This window comes from Nerophis lumbriciformis, linkage group LG27, assembly GCF_033978685.3.
Source record: "Nerophis lumbriciformis linkage group LG27, RoL_Nlum_v2.1, whole genome shotgun sequence".
Classification (NCBI taxonomy): Eukaryota; Metazoa; Chordata; class Actinopteri; order Syngnathiformes; family Syngnathidae; genus Nerophis; species Nerophis lumbriciformis.
In genome coordinates this window covers 27,748,335-27,774,156 of record NC_084574.2, presented here as the reverse complement: position 1 = coordinate 27,774,156, position 25,822 = coordinate 27,748,335, and the positions used below count along the sequence as shown (strand labels likewise).

The 25,822-nt window shown below is 38.0% G+C and overlaps 1 protein-coding gene across 1 annotated transcript in view; it reads right to left on the bottom strand.

Annotated features, from left to right (window-relative positions):
- abcc6a (ATP-binding cassette, sub-family C (CFTR/MRP), member 6a) overlaps positions 1 to 23,900 on the bottom strand; it is a 106,258-nt gene extending 82,358 nt beyond the window's left edge. The window contains exons 1-2 of the mRNA XM_072916465.1: positions 23,881 to 23,900; positions 23,418 to 23,532 (exon numbers count right to left, since the gene is read on the bottom strand). Of these exons, the coding sequence (XP_072772566.1) occupies positions 23,418 to 23,532; positions 23,881 to 23,900 (135 nt within the window). The remainder of the gene's footprint in view (positions 1 to 23,417; positions 23,533 to 23,880) is intronic.
- Positions 23,901 to 25,822: the final 1,922 nt, after the last annotated feature.

The following is a 25,822-nucleotide window of genomic DNA, read 5'->3' as shown; positions in this document are numbered from 1 at the left end:
TCCTGTCTTCCTCCAGACTCTGGGACCTCGATTTCCAAAGGAAATGCAAAATTTGCATGGTTGGGTGATGGTTTGGGGTGCCATGTCATCTGCTGGTGTCGGTCCACTCTGTTTCCTGAGATCCAGGGTCAACGCAGCCGTCTACCAGCAAGTTTTAGAGCACTTCATGCTTCCTGCTGCTGACCTGCTCTATGGAGATGGAGATTTCAAGTTCCAACAGGACTTGGCGCCTGCACACAGCGCAAAATCTACCCGTGCCTGGTTTACGGACCATGGTATTTCTGTTCTAAATTGGCCCGCCAACTCCCCTGACCTTAGCCCCATAGAAAATCTGTGGGGTATTGTGAAAAGGAAGATGCAGAATGCCAGACCCAAAAACGCAGAAGAGTTGAAGGCCACTATCAGAGCAACCTGGGCTCTCATAACACCTGAGCAGTGCCAGAAACTCATCGACTCCATGCCACGCCGCATTAACGCAGTAATTGAGGCAAAAGGAGCTCCAACCAAGTATTGAGTATTGTACATGCTCATATTTTTCATTTTCATACTTTTCAGTTGGCCAACATTTCTAAAAATCCCTTTTTTGTATTAGCCTTAAGTAATATTCTAATTTTGTGACACACGGAATTTTGGATTTTCATTTGTTGCCACTTCAAATCATCAAAATTAAATGAAATAAACATTTGAATGCATCAGTCTGTGTGCAATGAATAAATATAATGTACAAGTTACACCTTTTGAATGCAATTACTGAAATAAATCAAGTTTTTCAAAATATTCTAATTTACTGGCTTTTACCTGTATATATATATATATACCGGTATATATATATATACATATATACACGTATATATATATATATATATATATATATATATATATATATATATATATATATATATATATATATATATATATATACTCCGGCCCCCAGCCAAATTCTTTTAACCCAATGTGGACCCCAAGTCCAAAAAGTTTGGGGACCCCTGTTCTAGATAATATCTATCGGATATGTTTTGGTGTACATTTTAGGTATATTTTGCTGCACTGTCACTTTTATAACCATCTTTTTGAGTGTCGGCAAGATGTTCGATGTACAATGTTGAAATCCATATCTCTATTTGCTGTTTTTTTGTCAGACCCGGCCAAAAGTGAACTTCATAAACATTATATAGATTCACCCGGTCACAACATTAGGTACACTTGCACACACTCCGATCAATTCAGACTCTGCATGAAAAAAGCTGCTTTTAGCATGTCGGTGTTACTGTGCACATGCCATGATGAGATGAAAATAGTATTTTCTGTGACATTATTTTGTGTTTCCTCATAGCCTGAAGCAGAGGGGGAGGAGCTAGTCCCCTCTGGCTGAGAGCTTGAGTTAAGATCCAAAAAAGTACGGCCACCTGGCTGTGATGTCACAACATAGCCAGACTGCAAAACCCCGCGAACAGAAGTAGCCAAAACTGTGCCAGATCACGGCAGAATGCATGAACCTTATGATTTGGCATTGTTTAACACAGGGTTGTCAAACTCATTTTAGATCTGATGCCTCATGGAGAAAAATCTACTCCCAAGTGGGCCTTCAGATTGTTTTCTTTGTTTAAAAATAGAACAAGCACATTCTGAAAATGTACAAATCATAATGTTTTTTGTTTTTTTTTACACTTACATGTTGCGGTTAATAGTATTCTATCTTTATTTGTCGTTATTTGTCGTCATTGGTGTTCATTTTCAATCCATCAAGATAAAAAAAATATCAAAATCAAATTACAGGATGTTATTTATGTAGTTTGCTCATTTCCCTCGACTCAATGCACCAACATCATGTGGTTTATTTTGTACATTTGCAGCATCATCTACAAAGATACAAATAATTACTATTGCGACATCCAGTGGACACATTTAGAACATCAGTTTCTTTCATTCAAAAATTTCGGCTCATTTTTATACTTTGCAAACTCATCCCGCGGGCCGGATAAAACCCGTTCGCGGGACGTATCCGTACGTTTGACACCCCTGGTTTAACATATCTGACATTGTAAGAAGATGTGTAAGTCAGGAACGATGACATTCATCATAGGATCCCTTTAAGAACAAAAAAACAATCAATACTTAGTCCTGAATCATCACCCCCATTATTTATTATTTACTTTTTAAATTATATCTCAATTCTGCTGCTGAAATTTGAATTTTCCTGAGGGAACTCTCCTGAAGGAATCGATAAAGTACTATCTATCTATCTATCTATCTATCTGTCATGATCCATGTCCCGGATCATGTATTATGTTCTGTTAGTTTTGGACTTCATAGTTCTCTTTTTTTGTGCACCCTTGTTTGTTTTAGTTACCATGGTTACTTATCATTTCCACCTGCCTCTGATTAGTGTTTGCCCGCTCACCTGCTGCCCGAGCACTAATCAGAGGCATTATTTAAACCTGCCTTGCCCTCCAGTCAGTGCTGGAGTATTGTTTGTTGTATGCTGTGGACTCCCTGTTTCATGCAATGCTCTGTTCATGCTTGTTTTCTGGAGATACCATAGTTCATGCTGATGATGTCATGCTTAGTTCATGCTGCTCGTGCCTTGCCAAGTAAGTTTTATTTATTCATGCCACAGTTAGCGACTTTTTGTTTCATGTCCATAGTTCAGGCTAAGTGTTAGCTTTTGTTTCCTGCGTTAAGTTGTGCCTTCGCCTTGTGCGCCTTTTTGTTTTCACCTTTTTTTGAACATTAAAACCATGTTTTCTTGTACACCGCCTGTCATCTCTGCATCTTGGGGTTCATCACCTCCACATCATGACACTATCTATCTATTTATCTATCTATCTATCTTTTATCTAATTTAGTATATATTTTGTACTGTAAGCACATTTACAGCCTGCTGCTTCCAGTTTGCTGGCATGTGCATGTTGGAGAGAAATCCCCAATCTCAAGGCTGTGACCAAAGAGCCAACAATGACGTTGTCCAAAAGTATGTGTACAGTTCATAACTCCTGCAGTTAAGAAGTGAAGGCAAACAATCACGCGGGAAAAGAACACCTCCGCTCCAGCTCTAAAAGGGACTGCATCTTCACTTCACAGAAACGTTAGATACCACGGGTGATTTTCATTTTCCCCACAGCATGTGACGGCTGTTTGAAGGCTTGCAGGAGCGAAAAAAACAGGAACGTGTGGTAATGAGAACCAGAAACAGTGGTTAAAGAGGCATGTTGGGACTGTGCACATTCAATAAATTGCAGCATTCCAGATGGAGCACGGACAATGTTCTGTTCTGGAGCTTTGACATATGTAATATGGAGATTTTCCAAAGCAGAGGTGTCCAAACATTTTCCAGCGAGGGCCACTTTTATGCATTTTGTATATGAAAAATACTCAAACCAAAACAATGTAGGTGAACATATGCTAACATTTGAAAAACACTTCTGCATCTTAGCTTTGGGTTATAGATCAGTGGACCCCAACCAGCGGTCCGGGGACCACTAATTCACTATAATTAATTTATAAACTTCCCCATTTTTCTCCGACTTAACTTTCGCCTGTCCCACTAGACCAGGGGTCGGCAACCCAAAATGTTGAAAGAGCCATATTGGACCAAAAATACAAAAAAAAATCTGTTTGGAGCCACAAAAAATTAAAAGCCATATTACATACAGATAGTGTGTCATGAGATATACATTGAATTAAGATGACTTAAAGGAAACTAAATGAGCTCAAATATAGCTACAAATGAGGCATAATGATGCAATATTTACATCTAAATAGCATGTTAGCATCGATTAGCTTGCAGTCATGCAGTGACCAAATATGCCTGATTAGCACTCCACACAAATCAACATCAACAAAACTCACCTTTGTGGATTCATGTACAACGTTAAAAGTTTAGTGGACAAAATGAGACAGAAAAAGAAGTGGCATAAAACACGTCCTAGAAAGTCGGAGAAAGTTATACATGTAAACAAACTAAGGTAAGTTCAAGGACCGCCAAAATTAGTAGGACAAAACGGCGCTTGCCAAATACTCGAATCAGTGAAGCATGTTTAATATAAACAGTGTGCTTTCTAACAATTAGGGAGGTTTGTGTCATGTTTGTCCTCCTACAGAAACCATATTAAAACAAAAAATATATTTTTTTCCCCTCATCTTTTTCCATTTTTCATACATTTTTGAAAAAGCTCCAGAGAGCCACTAGGGCGGCGCTAAAGAGCCGTGGGTTGCACACCCCTGCACTAGACACACCAATAGGCTTATTAAATAGATATATATTACAACTCCTTTGTTATAGTTCATGGGACAATGAACATTAATGGACATATACAAATGTTAATGTGTCAGATGGTAGCCAAAGGCTAATTTTTAGTTCTCTTTTTTTTGCTGTTTTTATCTGCCAGTCCGTGACAATAATACATAAATTAATGCGGTCCCTGATGGGAAAAAGGTTGGGGATCCCCCTTATAGATAACAAAGCAATAAAATTAGAGATGTCGATGCTGATAAATGCTTTAAAATGTAATATCGGAAATTATCGGTATCGGTTTCAAAAAGAAAAATGTATGACTTTTTAAAACGCCGCTGTGTACACGGACTTATGGAGAAGTACAGAGCGCCAATAAACCTTAAAGGAACTGCCTTTGCGTGCCGGCCCAATCACATAATACCGACAGTTTTTCACACACACACACAAGTGAATGCCATGCATACTTGGTCAACAGCCATACAGGTCACACTGAGGGCGGCCGTATAAACAACTTTAACACTGTTACAAATATGCGCCACACTGTGAACCCGCACCAAACAAGAATGACAAACACATTTCGGGAGAACATCCGCACCGTAACACAACATAAACACAACAGAACAAATACCCAGAACCCCTTGCAGCACTAATTCTTCCGGGAAGCTACAATATACACCCCCCGCTACCCCCTACCCCCCCACCTCAACCCCGCCCACCTCAACCTCCTCATGCTCTCTAAGGGAGAGCATGTCCCAAATTCCAAGCTGCTGTTTTGAGGCATGTTAAAAACAGTAATGCACTTTGTGACTTCAATAATAAATATGGCAGTGCCATGTTGGCATTTTTTCCCCCCATAACTTGAGTTGATTTATTTTGGAAAACCTTGTTACATTGTTTAATGCATCCAGCGGGGCATCACAACAAAATTAGGCATTATAATGTGTTAATTCCACGACTGTATATATCGGTATCGGTTGATATCGGAATCGGTAATTAAGAGTTGGACATCGGCAAAAAAGCCATTATCGGACATCTCTAAATAAAATCATTCTTGATTATTTTAATAATGATTTTATTTGTATTTATGCTAAGTGTGGCTCTAAAGTAAGCTTGTATTTGCTATTTTACCATCAACTGGAACCCTTTTGAGGGCTTTAGTACACTCAAAAACATACCATGTCTCACAAGAAATGTGCATACTTTTTCATCATGACAGGACACACGGAAACCATCAAAGACCTCATACAGTAAGACGCTCAGGTTGTCGGCTATTTGGTTTTCAGGTCCCAGTTTTGGAGGATTTGGTTCTTGATTAATTTTTCATAGTTTTTTTGTTGTAATTTGATTGATTGAGTTTTTTGTTGTAATTTGGAACCTGTTTAGTTTGTCTATAGAATGTGCCAATAAAAACCGCACTGCGGGCCGCAAATGGCCCCCGGGGCCAGTGCACCCCTGTTCTAAAGCAAATGGACATGCAGCATGCAACATGCTCTGCAGCTCTCCGGACATACTTTATGGAGCTCACGGTCTATCATACTCCCTCAAAAGACACGTATTTGATGACTTGAGGGTAAAATGCTCATGCCTAATTATTTCCAAAGACAAGTTGTGCATTAATACGTGACAATTGGCAACACAAGTTTAGCAGAGACTTACCCACAGAGGGTCCAGGCCACTAAGGCTGCAGAAGGCATCCATCAACTCGCTCGTTCCTTCCTCTGATTTGCTTCACTTCCAGCCCCTGCTCCTCACACTAGGTAGAACACCCTCAGCACCGGTGTGTGTGTGTGTGTGTGTGTGTGTGTGTGTGTGTGTGTGTAGATAAGAACTTTGACTGTGTGTCCTTATTGGACCTCTCCTTTAATTCTGATGCCTTGCTTATGTGCCTGAGTGGCTCACTGTTTATTAGCCAGAGTGTTGGAGTGTCTCCCTTATGATAGAACATCAGTCCACAATGAAAGTCTGTTTCTGTTTGAACTGCTGCTGCCCCGAGAGCTGCTGTGCATCTGAGTCTCACCCTGCCTCCTCGCCTGTTTATGAGTGCGCCTCCTTGTTAGGTGGGTGGAAATATTTCTTTCTCCCTCTCTCTGTTTCTCTCGCGTTCTCTCACACCCTCTCCTCTCTCCCACATCTGCTGGATTCGGATCAAAACACCGAAGCTACTCCCCTTAATGGGATGACATTACCCCACCCTCGCACACTCCTCCCACTCCCACTCGCTGCCTCCTTCCTAACTTATTCTCCCACCCTCACACCTTGTCCCGTCTGACCGCACAGTTTGTGCAACTTTCACCGTTTCAAAATTGCGACCATTGCATCACTCAAAGCCAGGATGTGACGAGCTCAGTCACCATTGGGTGATATGTCTTTATGTAAGGCTGAACAAACTAGCACATTTGTGCAGAAACTACGATATACTAGTACTATAGTGTAGTACACAGGTGTCAAACTCAAGGCCCGGGCCCGCCACATCATACTATGGGGCCCGCGGAACCCTGGAAAAAATGGGTTTCAATAAATTCCTTTTTTTTTTTTTGCTTTTGGTAACACTTTAGTATAAATAAATGGGTTGTACTTGTATAGCGCTTTTCTACCTTCAAGGTACTCAAAGCGCTTGGACACTACTTCCACATTTACCCATTCACACACACATTCACACACTGATGGCGGGAGCTGCCATGCAAGGCGCTAACCAGCACCCATCAGGAGCAAGGGTGAAGTGTCTTGCTCAGGACACAACGGACATGACGAGGTTGGTACTAGGTGGGGATTGAACCAGGGACCCTCGGGTTGCGCACGGCCACTCTCCCACTGCGCCATGCCGTCCCTATGGGGAACACATATTCACCATTAACTAGTTGCTTATTAACATGCAAATTATTAACAAATTAGTAACATATTGGCTCTTAATGAGTCATTATTAAGTACTTATTAATGCCTTATTCTGCATGGCCTTATTATACAACCAGTAAGACATTAACTAAGAGTCTTCCCTCAATAACCTCAGAATTATTGCTTATTAGTAACCCTAACCCTAACCCTTATATGTTCCCCTAGTGTCCAAATAATTTTAAATTAAGTCTTTGTTACTTTAATAAGCAACTAATTAATGGTGAATATGTTCCCCATACTAAAGTGTTACCTTGCTTCTTTTTTTTTTTTTTTTTTACTAAATGCATTTGTTCTTTCAATTTTGACAGAAAAGAAAAATGCATATTTAAAAGTTTAATATCTATCTGATCATGACAATTGGACATCTGGAAAGAATTGGAAATCTCACATAAAAATATACAACATAAAGTAGCAAGAAATATAATATACACATACTGTACATATACATTCACTGTACAAACACATATACACATTCTGTACATATACATAATCACGTTTCATCAAACATGTATTAATGTTGTTGCCCTAGGGTAAACTGGGTATAACACATGGCACACTGACAAAGCTTAACCTATTTTTACTATAACAATCTACAAGGTTAAGGTAGGTTGCTTCTCTTTCTTCCCGTCCATTTTTCTGCATTCTTTCGTATCTCAAGTTATCATTACGTATACTGTATGTATTGTTGCATTTGAACAACTGTATTGTTGATAATAAAGGTAAAGTATTGGTATTGTTCATTATCAATAGCGCTATTTCTATTGGTATTTGAATTGCTCCATTTGTAGTGTAATAATGCTCATTGTCATTTCTGTATTATTTTTTATTTTCGCTAACTGCTTATTTGCTATTACTTTTACCATCATATTTGTACATGTCGTATTTGCTGATGTTGCTCTATTGTTGTTGTTGTGTTTGCTGTTGTTGTTTTTGTCTCTCTGTCTAATCCCTCTTTTGTCCCCACAATTTCCCCCTATGTCTTCTTTTTTTTCTCTTTCTATCCCCTCCTGCTCCGGCCCGGCTGCACCAAATGATAATATAAATACATTTAATAAAGTCAAATACAAATAAGGCAACAAGAGAAGTATCCTACACTTCTCTTTTGTAAAGTAAATCTGAACAGCCGAAATGGGCATCTACATCAACTATATGATTTGCTTAAAAGCTGGACAGGACAAAAAAAAAAAAAAAAAAAGAAAAAAAAAAAAGTAGCAAGAAACACGTCAATCCGGCCCGAACAGGTTTTATTCGGCCCGCGGGATGAGTTTGCAAAGTATAAAAATGAGCCGACGTTTTTGAATGAAAGTAACTGCTGTTCTAAATGTGTCCACTAGATGTCGCAATAGCAATTCTTTGTATCCATGTAGATTATGATACTTATGTAAAAAAAATTAACCACATGATGTTAGTGCATCAGTCGAGGAAAATGATCAAACTACATAAATAACATACTGTAATTAGATTTTTATATAATTTTTTTTATCTTGATAGATTGAAAATTAACACCAATGAGTTGACTGATGAACATTATCACATAATTTATTCCGAAAGTATAAATAAGGACAAATAAAGGTAGAATACTATTAACCGCAACATGTAAGTGTAAAAAACCCAACAATATTATGATTTGTATTGTTTTTTTATCTTGATAGATTGAACATTAAAACCAATGAGTTGACTGATAAACATTATCACATAATTTATTCAGAAAATATAAATAAGGACAAATAAAGTATATATAATATTAATCGCAACAGGTAATTGTAAAAAAAATAACCAACAACATTATGATTTGTACATTTTCAGAATGTGCTTGTTCTATTTTTAAACAAAGAAAACAATCTGAAGTTGTCTTTTTTGATTTTTCTCCATGTGGCCCCTGATCTAAAATGAGTTTGACACCCCTGTTCTAGACCAAAAATCACTTCATATTCTTTACTGCTCGCTAGTGTTACCATATCTGAGTCATTGTGCAGAAATATGGGGAAACAACTACAAATGTGCGCTTCATTCACTAACTGTGTTACTAAAAAGATCAATTAGAACAATACATAATGTGGGATATAGAGAACATACAAATCCTTTTTAAAAAAAAAATCACAAATATTGAAATTCAACAATTTGGTGCATTTGCAAACATCTAAAATGATGTATAAAGCAAACTATAACCTGCTACCCAAGAATGTACAACAATTCTTCTCAACCGAAGAGGAGAAATATAACCTTAGAGGAAAATCTATTTGTATGCTCTTAAAACACTTAAAACCTTTAGCATATCTGTATGCGGAATTAAATAATGGTATGGATTAACCAAATAAATCAAACAAAGCACCAACATGATTCAGTTTAAGAGACTTTTCAAACTACAAGTGTTCACAAAGTACACAGAACAAGAATTATGATGAACATCTTGAACCCTTTTTTTTAATTTTTTTTTATTGAGACAGAGATTATTTATGTATTTAATATTTGTTTGCTTACTATGGTATATTATGTATTTATTTATTTGTTCACTGTTCTGTTACAGAGAACAAGGATATGGGACACAATTGCTATGGTATGAAAAGGGGTAGGATTAAATAAGCTCTGCTTCTTCCTACTCCTTTTCGGACGTGCTGTAATGAAACAACTGGAAATATGTGATGCATTTCATTGTATCGTATGCATGTTCCAAATAAACTGAAACTGAACTGAACTGAACTGAACTGAAAAATATACTGTATTGCAAAACTATTTTTGGGAGATAAAAACAAATTGTTAATAAATAACTGCTTTTCACCCTTATTTATGATATTAAAGCAAGTTATACATAAAAAAATCGAATAATCAAATGCATATGCATTTCGATTAATCATGATTAATCACAGGTTATTACCTGCATCCATAATGTAAATTAATTTTTTTTTAAAGCGTCCCTCCGAAAGGAACCATTACTGCAATGTGGCCCTCAATGAAAATGACTTTGACACCCCTGTTGTAGTATATGTTTTTTAGTCCTAGATAATTCATGCTTAGGTGTTCTTTTTGTGGGATTTTGTGTCACGTGCATTTTTACGTATTGCCCAAAAACTTGCTGATATAGGGTGAAAACAGGACGCAGTGCATTGATAAGTCATCTAAGCTAAGTCATCTTGAAAAATGCACTGTAAGTGGAAACCGTAAAATCATCATGCGATGCAAATGCCAGAAATGGGGAAGCAACAGACATTTAAACAAAAGCAGTCACCAAACACTAAGGATAAGGAAGGAATTTATAATTAGGATTGGGCATCTTTTGAATATGGACCATACAGGTTTCAATTCCGGTTCCCAACGAATCTAGATTCCGATTCCAAAAAATATTATTGTCACAGGGCTATTTTCAAGAAGAGTATACAAATCAATACTTTGAACTAGAGTATAATTGGTATGAAGTTTCTTTCCACAGTAGTACACTTTCACAACAGTTTCAATTTATTTTTGAAAACCTCATAAATAATACTTACACATATTCCAGGCCTGGGCAATTATTTTGACTCGGGGGGCCCAATTTGAATAAAAAAACTGTGTCTGGGGGCTGGTATATCTATCTGTCTATGTATATATACACTATATTGCCAAAAGTATTTGGCCACCCATCCAAATGATGAGAATGGGGTGTTCTAATCCAGTATTTTTCAACCTTTTTTGAGCCAAGGCACATTTTTTGCGTTGAACAAATCTGGAGGCACACCACCAGCAGAAATCATTAAAAAAAGACGAAACAGTGAAAAGTCGTCGCAATTGTTGGATATGACTTTAAACCATAACCAAGCATGCATCGCTATAGCTCTTGTCTCAAAGTAGGTGTACTGTCACCACCTGTCACATCACACCCTGCCTTATTTTGAGTTTTTTGCTGTTTTCCTGTGTGTAGTGTTTTAGTTCTTGTCTTGCGCTCCTATTTTGGTGGCTTTTTCTCTTTTTTTGGTATTTTCTTATAGCAGTTTCATGTCTTCCTTTGAGCGATATTTCCCGCATCTACTTTGTTTTAGCAATCAGGAACATTTCAGTTGTTTTTATCCTCTTTGTGGGGACCTTGCTGATTGTCATGTCATGTTCGGATGTACTTTGTGGACGTCGTCTTTGCTCCACAGTAAGTCTTTGCTGTCGTCCAGCATTCTGTTATTGTTTACTTTGTAGCCAGTTCAGTCTTAGTTTCGTTCTGCATAGCCATCTCTAAGCTTCAATGCCTTTTCTTAGGGGCACTCACCTTTTGTTTATTTTTGGTTTAAGCATTAGACACCTTTTTACCTGCACACTGCCTCCGGCTGTTCCCGACATCTACAAAGCAAATAGCTACCAGGTGCCACCTACTGATATGGAAGAGTATTACACGGTTACTCTGCTGAGCTCTGGACAGCACCGACACTCAACAACAACACATCATTTGCGGACTATAATTACTGGTTTGCAAAAAATACTTTTAACCCAAATAGGTGAAATTAGATAATCTCCCACGGCACACCAGACTGTATCTTACGGCACACCAGTGTGCCGCGGCACAGTGGTTGAAAAACGCTGTTCTAATCACTTGGCCCGGTGTATAAAATAAAGCACTTAGGCATGGAGACTGTTTCTCCAAACATTTGTGAAAGAATGGGCCGCTCTCAGTGATTTCCAGCGTGGAACTGTCATAGGATGCTCCCTGTGCAACAAATCCAGTCGTGAAATTTCCTCGCTCCTAAATATTCCAAAGTCAACTTTATTATAAGAAAGGTGAAGAGTTTGGGAACAACAGCAAGTCAGCCACCAAGTGGTAGGCCACGTAAACTGACAGAGAGGGGTCAGCGGATGCTGAAGCGCACAGTGCAAAGACTTTCTGCACAGTCAGTTGCTACAGAGCTCCAAACTTCATGTGACTTTCATATTAGCCCACGTACAGAAGGCAGAGAGCTTCATGGAATGTGTTTCCATGGCCATACATCACCAAGTCCAATGCAAAGCGTGGGATGCAGTGGTGTAAAGCACGTCGCCACTGGACTCTAGCGCAGTGGAGACACCTTCTCTGGAGTGATGAGTCACACTTTTCCATCTGGCAATCTGATGGACAAGTCTGGGTTTGGAGGTTGCCAGGAGAACGCTACATTTCGGACTGCATTGTGCCGAGCGTGAAATTTGGTGCAGGAGGGATTATGGTGTGGGGTTGTTTTTCAGGAGTTGGGCTTGGCTCCTTAGTTCCAGTGAAAGGAACTTGGAATGCTCCAGGATACCAAAACAGTTTGGACAATTCCATGGGATGACACGTCAAGTTCATATGTGAGTAAAGGCAGGTGGCCAAATACTTTTGGCAATATAGTGTATGTATACACATTAAATGTGCTTTATAAATAAAGTTGATTTGATTTGATTTGATATACATATATACGTATACATATGTACACATACATATATATGCAAGCTATGAAAATATGCTGTACAGTATGTGTGCTTGGGTCCTATTTTTAGGAACACTAATACAAAACCTCACAATAATGTCTGATTGAATGCTAAAAACGTTATGACAGACCGCCTTAAAAAACGGAATGGAATTGTTCATATTTTTTTTACTAAATGAGACACCCAGAATGTACATAAAAATAAAGAATGTGGGATTTACAATATTAACTATAAAAGATTAAACGCTGAATATTGACAACATATGAACGTCACACCCCCTCTCATCGACATATTTTACAATCAAGCGAAACGCAACAAAAATGCAACAAACACAGCGAAATATGCACGCGAAGGGTAAAAAAAACCACACCTACAATCTGATACATCTGATATATCACTAAGCTTTAGAACTTTGTTGTAAAAATCTCCTTCCGCGTCTGTCCCTGACACCCGCATTTCAGGCTGACACTCTAGAAACACTCTGTGGAAACGCTCCACACCCACACTGCTTGGTGCCTCGTCTGAGCTGCTGTGACTTAGATTACCATAGTAACTAATTAGGTTACCATAATAACTAGCATATCATGCAAAAGCATTGAAATACTTTGTATAGTTCAAGACTAACGGTAATTTGAAAACATCACTGCACATCATAATGGCAGCTACACTTTCCATCTTAAACATCCAACAAAATTATTTGCGAATATCCGGTTGGGCCAGACTGAAAAGCTAAACGGGCCCCATGTGGCCCCCGGGCTTTAATTTGGTTTAACATTTAGCTTGCCTGCTCCTGCTTGCTTTCACTCCATGTGTAACATGTTGAGACTCCCCTCCAGTGATAACACTACATTATTTGCTGCAATGTTGAATCCACACAGGAGATAGAGATATACAGTTAGCTGTCGGCAGATTGAGCTTCGAAAACAGGAATCGACTATTACAATTTTGGACGGTTCCGAGAGAATCAAAGTGTGAGACCCAGGTATCATAGATGCCCAACTCCTATTCATAATATATCTTGTCTGCTCTTAGCCTCCAATTGAAGTCCAGCAAGCTCTTCTCTTCAAAAGGGCAATGCCTCATAAGTCTATGTAGCCCAGACAAGGTGGTGCATTTTATATTTGTGTACTGCATGTCAACAACATGATGAGTGTCTCCATGGTGACAGCCGGTATACACGCATTAAATAGGGTGTTCTGCATCACTTTTGCACTTGTTATCCATTGTGCACACAGTCTTACACTGCAAAAAGTCAGTGTTCAGAAACAAGAAAAAAAATTACAAAAATTAGGGGTATTTTATTTGAACTAAGCAAAATTATCTGCCAATAGAACAAGAAAATTCTGCTTGTCAAGACTTTCCAAAACAAGTAAAATTAGCTAAACCTCAATGAATCCAAAAATACCTTAAAATAAGTATATTCTCACTAATAATAAGTGCACTTTTATTGGTAGAAAAAAAAAAGACCTTTTTGCTCAGTATGATGAAAAATATTCTTAAATTAAGTAAATGCTAGTGCCATTACCTGGACATAATGATATGCGCTCGGCATCATGAATTTTTTTTTTCATGCTTGAAGTAAGAAATTATTACTTTAAAAAAGTAGTTTTATACTTATGAGTGTTAATGACACAGCTTTGCAACACTTGATATTCTAGTTTCAAGCATGTTTTACTCAATATAGGTCATAAAATCTCAGCAACAAGCTGTAATATCTTACTGAGATCATTTAGGACCAGAACCCTTAAAACAAGTAAAACACTCTAACATACAATCTGCTTAGTGAGAAGAATTATCTTATCAGACAGAAAATAAGCAAATATCACCCTTATTTGAGATATTTCATCTTACTTAGATTTCAGTTTTTGCAGTGTAGTAGATCACCCACAAAACGCCCACTAATAATACGTGCAATTTTAGAGTTTGCACATGCCGTTTAGAACTTGATATTTAGATTTTAGTACAAACCCTGTTTCCATATGAGTTGGGAAATTGTGTTAGATGTAAATATAAACGGAATACAATGATTTGCAAATCATTTTCAACCAATATTCAGTTGAATATGCTACAAAGACAACATTTGATGTTCAAACTGATAAACTTTATTTTTTTTGCAAATAATCATTAACTTTAGAATTTGATGCCAGCAACACGTGACAAAGAAGTTGGGAAAGGTGGCAATAAATACTGACAAGTTGAGGAATGCTCATCAAACACTTATTTGGAACATCCCACAGGTGTGCAGGCAAATTGGGAACAGGTGGGTGCCATGATTGGGTATAAAAGTAGATTCCATGAAATGCTCAGTCATTCACAAACAAGGATGGGGCGAGGGTCACCACTTTGTCAACAAATGCGTGGGCAAATTGTTGAACAGTTTAAGAAAAACCTTTCTCAACCAGCTATTGCAAGGAATTTAGGGATTTCACCATCTACGGTCCGTAATATCATCAAAGGGTTCAGCGAATCAGGAGAAATCACTGCACGTAAGCAGCTAAGCCCGTGACCTTCGATCCCTCAGGCTGTACTGCATCAACAAGCGACATCGGTGTGTAAAGGATATCACCACATGGGCTCAGGAACACTTCAGAAACCCACTGTCAGTAACTACAGTTGGTCGCTACATCTGTAAGTGCAAGTTAAAACTCTCCTATGCAAGGCGAAAACCGTTTATCAACAAAACCCAGAAACGCCGTCGGTTTCACTGGGCCTGAGCTCATCTAAGATGGACTGATACAAAGTGGAAAAGTGTTCTGTGGTCTGACGAGTCCACATTTCGAATTGTTTTTGGAAACTGTGGATGTCGTGTCCTCTGGACCAAAGAGGAAAATAACCATCCGGATTGTTATAGGCGCAAAGTGTAAAAGCCAGCATCTGTGATGGTATGGGGGTGTATTAGTGCCCAAGACATGGGTAACATACACATCTGTGAAGGCACCATTAATGCTGAAAGGTACATACAGGTTTTGGAGCAAAATATGTTGCCAACCAAGCAACGTTACCATGGATGCCCCTGCTTATTTCAGCAAGACAATGCCAAGCCACGTGTTACATCAACGTGGCTTCATAGTAAAAGAGTGCGGGTACTAGACTGGCCTGACCTGTCTCCCATTGAAAATGTGTGGCGCATTATGAAGCCTAAAATGCCACAACGGAGACCCCCGGACTGTTGAACAACTTAAGCTGTACATCAAGCAAGAATGGGAAAGAATTCCACCTGAGAAGCTTAAAAAATTTGTCTCCTCAGTTCCCAAACGTTTACAGGCCCTCTGTTTTTATTTGTTTTGTTTAAAAAAAGTCAAAAGCGTGTTTCCCTGTTTCCCTCTGTCTGGATCAGCTTTCAAAGTGAAAATGAATATACAGTCTGTAGATTATTTTAAAACAAAGCCACAAATGCTGAGAAAAAAGGGCAGATATTTTTCAGTGCTCCTCGTGGTCTGTGGAAGCACGTCATCATATTGCGTGATCATGGTCAACACACAAGGGAAAAGTACAGCACAGCAGCTGTGCAGGAAAATATGACACTGTCCTCGCTAGGACTAACACAAGCGGCATCATGGCCGCAGAGAGAAACATGGAAAGCTTGGCAGGGAAGACGACCACTACCTGATCCTACGTCTCGACATGTGCAAACAGGAGATTATTATTATTATTATTATAATAGTGAGTCATCACTTTATGTTCTCCACCAGACAGGGGAGTTTTTATTTTTTTAGACCATCCAGCTGGATTAATGTTACATTACATACATAATTGAATAAAGTGAAAAGAGCAAAATAAAACTGAGTCATTTCATGGTAAACTTGGGATTACATAATGACAAAAAACATATGAGCAACTAAGAGTGGTGAAATACAAAGAGCAGAAAATAAATATTTTGATGGGTATGGTTTGCAATAGGGTTGTACGGTATACCGGTACTAGTAAAGCAGTGACGTGCGGTCACTGGAGGCAGGTGAGGCGGGGCCTCACCTGCCATCATGGAAAGAAAAAAAAAGAAGAAAAAAAATAAATAAATACAATTGTTATATGTATCCAGTGATTATACTATAAAGTTATTTTCCATTTAACTTCACCAGTTTTCGATTATTTTTATTCAAAATCGCTGAATTTTCACATTTGCCGTTCCAATACTGAGAAGAGACGGTGCAGTGATCAGCAGCCAGTTGAGGCACGTCACTCAGTTGTGCCTCACCATGGATTGCGGACTCGGCTAACTGCTGGCCTGCTGTGCAGTGAGACCGTATTGCTATATGAATTATATTATACATTTCCATAGTTTAGTTAGCTGAGGTATATACTGTACAGTGTATTTTGTCAACAACTGTATGTATGTAACGTATTTCTTGTGCTGAGCAATCAAAACTGCTGCGAAGACGCATTGTGTGAGGCTCGCAATAATCCCGCCTCCTGGTGCCGGTTAATGCCCCCCCGCCGCAGAATGCACCCCCCGACGGGAGCGCCACACCAACCAAAGCCCACACCCAAACCCTCCACGTGCAAGACCGAATCCACCCAAAAAAAGTCACTTAACAAGAATCCAAAAAGTGCAAAAACAACAATGCTCGCGCCGGAGGAGCCGTGAACGACTGCAGGGACACAACATTAGGTACACCTGCAGACTGCAGCACGGATTTCATATTTCATTCATTCACAACTCCTCCAACACCAACACCACTGTTCCCGCACTTATAAGTAAAGGTAAGACCATAATAACGTTTTTTTAATTAAATGTGCTTTTTTGTGTGCTACAGTTTGTATGTGTAAAGTTAAAGTTAAGTTAAAGTACCAATGATTGTCACACACACACACTAGGTGTGGTGAAATTTGTCCTCTGCATTTGACCCATCTCCTTAATCACCCCCTGGGAGGTGAGGGGAGCAGTGGGCAGCAGCGGCGCCGCGCCCGGGAATAATTTTTGGTGATTTAATAACCCCCAATTCCAACCCTTGATGCTGAGTGCCAAGCAGGGAAGAATGCTGGTATGAGCTTTTAAACATAACCCGTTAACTGCTGCCAATCAAATGGTGAATAAGATACTCTTTAGGGTTCATATGTTTGTAAATCTGACTGTGATGAAGTCAGTGCCTCACCAGCCATCAACCTCACTGCACGTCACTGTAGTAAAGTATCGCGGTACTAATGAATCAAAAACGGTACTATACTCTGTTTGAAACGCACCGGTTCCATGGCATGACGGCGCGTCTTCACGTCAAGACATTGTTGGTTTTACGAGCAGATGAGCATGTTCGGCAGCGCACAATCATGGAGTACTTACAGGCAGACACAGGGTGTAGACAGAAAAGGGAGAACGGACGCATTTTGGCTTAAAAATTAAAGATAAAAGTGAAGTTATAACACTGAAACATCCTCAGGAAGAGGTGCTTTAAGACATGGCAGTCGGCAGTGTTTTAGCTACTTCTAAATCACTAATCCTCGCCTCCATGGTGACGAACAAAGTACGTTTCTTACAAGTATCATCCCTGCAGGACGAGGAATAGCTAAACATGCTTCACTACACACCGTAGGAGGACACGATAGCTAACCGCTAACAGCAAGCTAGCACGCTGGATCTACACCTGACATGCACTGTAATGATACAAAGTACCACAGTCGGTCGACCGTTTTAAGAAGGGACTAAAAACCTACCTTTTTAGCACAGCTTTTATCTAATTTATCGGTCTTCTTGTTTTTAAATGCACTACTTGCCTAACTGTTTTTTCCAGTGCTTTCATGTAGAGATGTCCGATAATATCGGCCTGCTGATATTATCGGCCGATAAATGCGTTAAAATGTAATATCGGAAATTATCGGTATCGTTTTTTTTTTTTATTATCAGTATCGTTTTTTTAAATTTTTTATTAAATCAACATTAAAAACACAAGATACACTTACAATTAGTGCACCAATCCAAAAAACCTCCCTCACACTCATTCACACAAAAGGGTTGTTTCTTTCCGTTATTAATATTCTGGTTCCTACATTATATATCAATATATATCAATACAGTCTGCAAGGGATACAGTCCGTAAGCACACATGATTGTGCGTGCTGCTGGTCCACTAATAGTACTAACCTTTAACAGTTAATTTGACTCATTTTCATTAATAACTAGTTTCTATGTAACTGTTTTCATATTGTTTTACTTTCTTTTTTATTCAAGAAAATGTTTTTAATTTATTTATCTTATTTATTTTTTTATTTTTTTAAAGTACCTTATCTTCACCATAATACCTGGTTGTCCAAATTAGGCATAATAATGTGTTAATTCCACGACTGCATATATCGGTTGATACCGGTATCGGTTGATATCGGTATCGGTAATTAAAGAGTTGGACAATATCGGAATATCGGATATCGGCAAAAAGCCATTATCGGACATCCCTACTTTCATGTTTTTATTTCTATTTTATCTATGTCTCTATGTTTTATCTAGTGTATTTGAATTTTCTACTATATATTCTAACTTTCCATTTTTATTTTTTACCTTTTTTATACTTTGTAGCACTTTGAGATTTTAACAAATGTAAAGTGCGTTACTATTATCATTATTATTATTACTACAATAGTGTATCTAGTCGATACTACTATGATTACATCGATATTTTTTATCATCACAAAATCTTTTTTCCTTTTTTAAAAATTCATATGATGTTTATAAACTCAGGAAATATGTCCCTGGACACATGAGGACTTTTAATATGACCAATGTATGACCCTGTAACTACTTGGTATCGGATTGATACCCAAATTCGTGGTATCATCCAAAACTAATGTAAAGTATCAAACAACAGAAGAATAAGTGATTATTATATTTTAACAAAAGTATAGACGGAACATGTTAAAAGAGAAAGTAAGCAGATATTAACAGTAAATGTACAAGTGGATTAATAATCCATTTTTACAGCTTGTCCCTCATAATTTTGACAAAATAGAATGGAAAATGACACACTATGTTACTGCATATGTCAGCAGACTAAATTAGTAGCCATTGTTTGTTTACTCACTACTAAAAGACAAATTGTCTTGTATGTTCACTATTTTATTTAAGGACACATTTGTTCTTTGTGTCAATACTTGGACTTTGGGGTTTGTTTTCCCGGAATGCAAAGGAAAGTTGGCGCAGGCAAGGCGTGAATGTGAGTACATATTTATTAAAATACTAACAAACTACAAAAAAGGAAGCAAACAAAAGGTGCGCACAATGGCGGAGAACAAACTTGACTAATGAAAACAAAAGACTAGCACAAAGGCAATTAACTATGAACACGAAACAAAAACACTTACTGTGGCTTGGCATGAAGCATGAACTATAGTAACAGGAATATCATGGGTAGCAGAGGTAGTATGGATGGATAGGATAGATAATGTCACCAGGACGAACAACAGAAACAGACCAACTTAAATAGCAGTGACATGATCAGTGAAAACAGGTGCGTGACTCAAAACGTGAAACAGGTGCGTGACATGACAGGTGAAAACTAATGGGTTGCTATGGTGACAAAACAAACAAAAGTGCACAAAGAGTCCAAAAACAAAACCGAACATGACTAAAACAAAACATGATCACACAGACATGACACTTTGATTGCAATAAAAAAACATATGTTTAATGTACTGTAAGATTTTTTTGTTAAAATAAAGCCAATAATGCAATTTTTTTTGTGGTCCCCCTTAATTAGAAAAGTACCGAAAAGTATCAAAAAACATTTTGGTACCGGTACTAAAATATTGGTATCGGGACAACACTAGTTTGCAATAAGGTCAAAATATAAGAAGGTTAAAAATACATTTACCAGTGTTAACTACTGGACGATAAAGAGAAATCCCTAAGTCTGATGTCTCTGTCAGACAGACCTAAACATCGGTGGTGCTCGCAAATGTTGTTATGTCTCAGTTAGTCAGGTTGTGGTGCAGGCGGCAGACTGTTGCTACCACCAGGAAATGACCCGAAACACCTCAGGCATGCATGTGTGTGCCAGTAAAACAGGCGGCGGAATTTACAGTACACCTTTTGTCCCTAATGACACTGTCGCACACGGATTGTGTCTTGACTTGGTGTGGGCTCCGATTCTATTTGAACTCGAGTCAGTTGCATGCTTGCATTACTTTGCAAAAAACAAAACACTTGGTTCTTGGCGAAAACAGAAAATGAAAGGACTGTGACTTTAAAAGGAGTAAATCAGTAAATAGGGTGTGCAGTACGTTGGACAGTAACTCAAAGAGTAGTTCTCATTCAGATGACTGTATCTACTGTTTGGACTAAGGGTTATGCTGGAGCCTATTCCAGATGACTTCAGGCAACACAAGAGGTACACCCAGGACAGCATGAACACCAGTCAGTCACAAGACTCATTTGCAGTGCATCCGGAAAGAATTCTCTGCGCTTCACTTTCCCCACATGTTATGTTACAGCCTTATTCCAAAATGGAATACATGCACTTTTGGCCTCAACATTCTACAGACAATACCCCATCATGAAAATGTGAAAAATAAAAATAAAAATCACTAGTGTTGTCCCGATACAAATATTTTGGTACCGGTACCAAAATTATTTTGATACTTTTCAGTACTTTTCTAAATAAAGGGGACCACAAAATATTGCATTATTGGCTTTATTTTAATAAAAAAAACTTAGGGTACATTAAACATATGTTTCTTATTGCACGTTTGCCCTTAAATAAAATAGTGAACATACAAGACAACTTGTCTTTTAGTAGTAAGTAAACAAACACAGGCTCCTAATATAGCTGCTGACATATGCAGTAACATATTGTGTCATTTTCCATTCTATTAGCTTGTCAACATTATTAAGGACAAGTGGTAGAAAATGAATTATCAATTTACTTGTTCATTTACTGTTAATATCTGCTTACTTTCTCTTTTAACATGTTCTGTCTACACTTCTGTTAAAATGTAATAATCACTTATTATTCTGTTGTTTGATACTTTACATTAGTTTTGGATGATACCACAAATTTGGGTATCAATCCGATACCAAGTCATTACAGGATCATACTTTGGTCATATTCAAAGTCCTCAAGTGTCCAGGGACATATTTCCTGAGTTTATAAACATAATATGAATTTTTTTTAAACGAAAAAAGATTTTGTGACGATAAAAAATATTGATGTAATCATAGTAGTATCGACAAGATACGCTATTGTACTTGGTATCATTACAGTGGATGTTAGGTGTAGATCCACCCATGGCATTTGTTTACATTCAGGGTGCTAGCTTGGTATCAATCCGATACCAAGTAGTTACAGGATAATACACTGGTCATATTCAAAGTCCTCATGTGTCCAGGGACATATTTCCTGAGTTTATAAACATAATATAAATAAAAAAACAAAAACGAAAAAAGATGTGATGCCAAAAAATATCGACGTAATCATAGTAGTATCGACTAGATACGTTCCTGTACTTGGTATCATTACAGTGGACGTTAGGTGTAGATCCACCAATGCCATTTGTTTACATTTTGACGCCGGTACTTTTCAGAGGTGGTATAGTACCAAATATGATTCATTATTATCGCGGTACTGATGTGGGATTTGAGCCGAGGATGTCGTTGTGGCTTGTGCAGCCCTTTGAGACACTTGTGATTTAGGGCTATAGAAGTAAACATTGATTGATTGATTGATTGACTATACTAATACCGGTATACCGTACAACCCTAATTCACACACTGTAAAAAACTCTGCAGAATTTACAGTAATATACCGGCAGCTGTGGTTGCCAGGAATTCGCCGTAAAAAATATAGTCAAGATGTATAGGACATTATGGTATGTTGATGTTGAACCCGTTAATTTGACAGTTAATTGTTTTTGCTTGCAGTAAATTACTTGGAAAAAAATGTATATCTTGTTAACCTCGTTTACAAAAAACCCCCTAAATAATTTATTGTAAAATACCGCGGCTGTGGTTTTGCCATAAATTCACCGTAAAAATACAGTCACGACATACAGGATATAACGTCATGTTAACGTTGAACCCGTTAATTTCACAATTCATAACCGTTTTTGCTAACGGTAAATTATTATGAAGAAAACTGACATATTGTTAGCCTCTTTAAAAAACAAACAAAAAAATTATTCACAGTGAAATACTGGGAATTCACTGTAAAAAATACAGTCACAATATATGAAACATTACGTGTGTTATTGTGGGGTATTTTGTAGTAGATAACTTTTTCTGCTTGCAAAAAATTACCATAATAAACACATATATGTTGTTAACATGTTTACAGTAATTTAGTCTAAAAATTATTAAATAATAAACCCAGTGGCAGTAATTTGCTTTATAGATAATTTGATATGAACATGTTTACAGTAATTCATATTAAAAATAACATACTGTGTATCTGATCAGTGATAAACATTGTACAACTGTACAGTAGATTTTATTTATTGCAATATTCAACTTTACCATAAATTACTGGCAGCCGTGGTTTCAATGTAAAAAATACAGCAAATGAAAAATGACATGAAAAATGTGTTTATCATATATTTACAATCAGCAACTGAATATAATAAAGTATAAAGGAAATAACCATGCAACAAGAAACCGTTTTTACATGTCCATTATACAGTGGCGGGCCGTGTGTTTCCCACTTAGGCCTTCAGTGACGTCCGACTTCAATGATTACCTCTCAAAATACCATCATTGATGTCACCACATGACCATTGCTGGAGAAATACTATACAGAAACACATTTACGCACTACTGAGCATTGAATCAACTCAACAGTATACACAACCGGTTATTTTCTGGCGCATTTAAAAATCAATAAACCCGCATAAGCAATGAAAAAACATCTTATGTGGTATTGTCAAAATTAAAATTGCAAAAAACATATTAAACGTGAAGAAACAAAATATTTGAACTCACACTTTGCAGCACCCATTCGACGCCGTACAAGCCTGTGGTGCCGCTCGTAGTCGGTTGATTCCAGTCGAAATGGCGACTCGAATGTTGTATCTCAAACACCAACAAGTTGTTTCCTCTACGCCCACAACCATAAGAGAAAGAATTAAATACTTGAAATGCAGCAGGAGCAAAAGACTTGACATTTAGAAAACGAATGTTACGTTCTGTTCGCATTGCTGCGATGGTGGTGTTCTTACGGTGCGGAGAAGGACAGGAAGCAGCAAGAGCAGCGTAAGTAAGATTCCTTTAATACCAAATAACAGGCAAAAACATGAAAAGCGTGTCGCTCGCAGGCGCACAGGGATCCACCAAGCAAAGACTTAAGTTTAGTACAGAGAGATGAAAAACATAAGCTACTGTATATCAGGCAACTTAGGTCATAGGGAAACAAAAGGAAAACTTATAACAGCAAGAGTGAACGTACCTAACGCATAGAGCGTACATTCATCCAGCGACTTGTGGCTGGGAGAAAACAAGTTGTAAAGGGGAGTGATTAGTCAAAACAGCTGGTGGGAAGACTATTTACTAAACAAGGGTAGGTGTGGAGAATTAGTGTCCATGGCAACCAAAAGTAAACGAAAGGAAAGAGGGTAAAGAACAGAAACAGACAAAAACATAGGAAAAAAGCTACTAAACATAAATCCAGACATGACCCGGGCAACGGGTACAGGGGTAGCTTCCTACAAAAGCATTGTGTACAGATGACATTTAGTCTTACACTATTTAAAGATTCATTAGATAAGTTCTGTTTACTTACCTTAAAAGGGGAAGCTTGGCAAAAGCATCCTTTAATATATACTCTCAAGTAAAACAAAAGCACAGAGACAAAACCTCAAGTGTTCTTTGTGATCATATTAATTCACATGCATGGATAAATAATAGGTTCAGCACACGCCATGCTTGTCATTCAGATTTGTTCAACTGAATGTGACCAAATTCACTCAAAAGCTGTTAAAATAAAAACATATGTTAAAACGCTGCATGTTCAAAAATTATACGTAAATCACTGTTTGCAATTTTAAAATCAAACAGTTTCCTCTTTAATTTGTTTGACCGAACTCATGAATGTTTTGCATCTCTGGGACAAAGTTCTGCATTGTGAAGTATGTAGTAGAAACTGCCCTTGAATTGTTATTTAAATAAGGAGACATTTCTGAGAAAAAGATCACAGAATTCCTCAGATATATCCATGTCACCATCATCTGTACCTGTCTCTGTGCCTGCCACATACACTTAAGGTCAAAGTCATGTGATTTGGGTTGAATAGATAATGACTGGGCAGATTTGTACAACCTTTCACTGGACAACTCAAAACACGGCCCTCTGCAACATGTTCCTTCAAGTGAGCTGTTAAACGTGAGCCTAAATGCTGCTTATCTGTTAAATATCTGGGTGCAACCAGTTCCAGCACACTTAAACACACAGTGTGGTTCATTTCGATACAGTTTGCAATGAAGCACATAGACATAACCCCTTCAATGTCTGAATATACTTGCCACAAAAATACAAGAAACATGTTGTTAGCCAAACGTTAACTGGCCTAATGCTTTGACACAATCTCCTAAAACAAAGATGATATGCAACACCCACTACCTCAACTTTAACATGCCTCAAAGACTAAAACGGTAGCTAAGGGTAAGGCTAGCAAGACATTAGCTGCCTTCTCACCAAGCAAAACTGAAGTCACCCAATTATTTTCAAGAAAGCTTCTTCTTCTTCGTTGGTTTCTGGTAGGCTAGACACATCTAAGCATATTGCTGCCCTCTACAGGTCTTTATCAGGTTTTCTTCAGCTACAACTTACTTTATAGCCCAGTCTTTTGAAGGTATTTTAAAACCGTTTTTGCAGATTCTTGATGTTCCCAGTTAAGAATATTTTTTTAGTGAAGTGTGTTTGTTTCTAATTTCTGACAGCTTTGCATACTTGATGACTTTCTCTTCATTATATGCTTTGCAAACTGTAAGAATATGGGTCACACACTTTTCTTCGCCATATTCAATGAAAGCTTATGTGAGAAGAAGCCTAAAGAATGTAAGAAGGGTCCAACTGTGGCCCGGGCATTTTCATCATGACCCAAGAACCCAATGGCTGTTTCTGGATAGCGTTTCATTGACCAATTGCGTATATGATGACGACATTTCTCCTTCCATATTGGTACTTTTACGTCATTGTCCGAGGAATATATTTTACGGCAGATTATGTCAGTAAGCAGACTATTGTTTATTTCTTCTTTTGTCATATTTTGCATGTATGTGGGCTAATACAGATCGCAATGTGTGTTCTATACTGTCATACTTGCCAACCCTCCCGGATTTTCCGGGAGGGTCTCCCGAAAACCTCCCGGGACAAATTTTCTCCCGAAAATC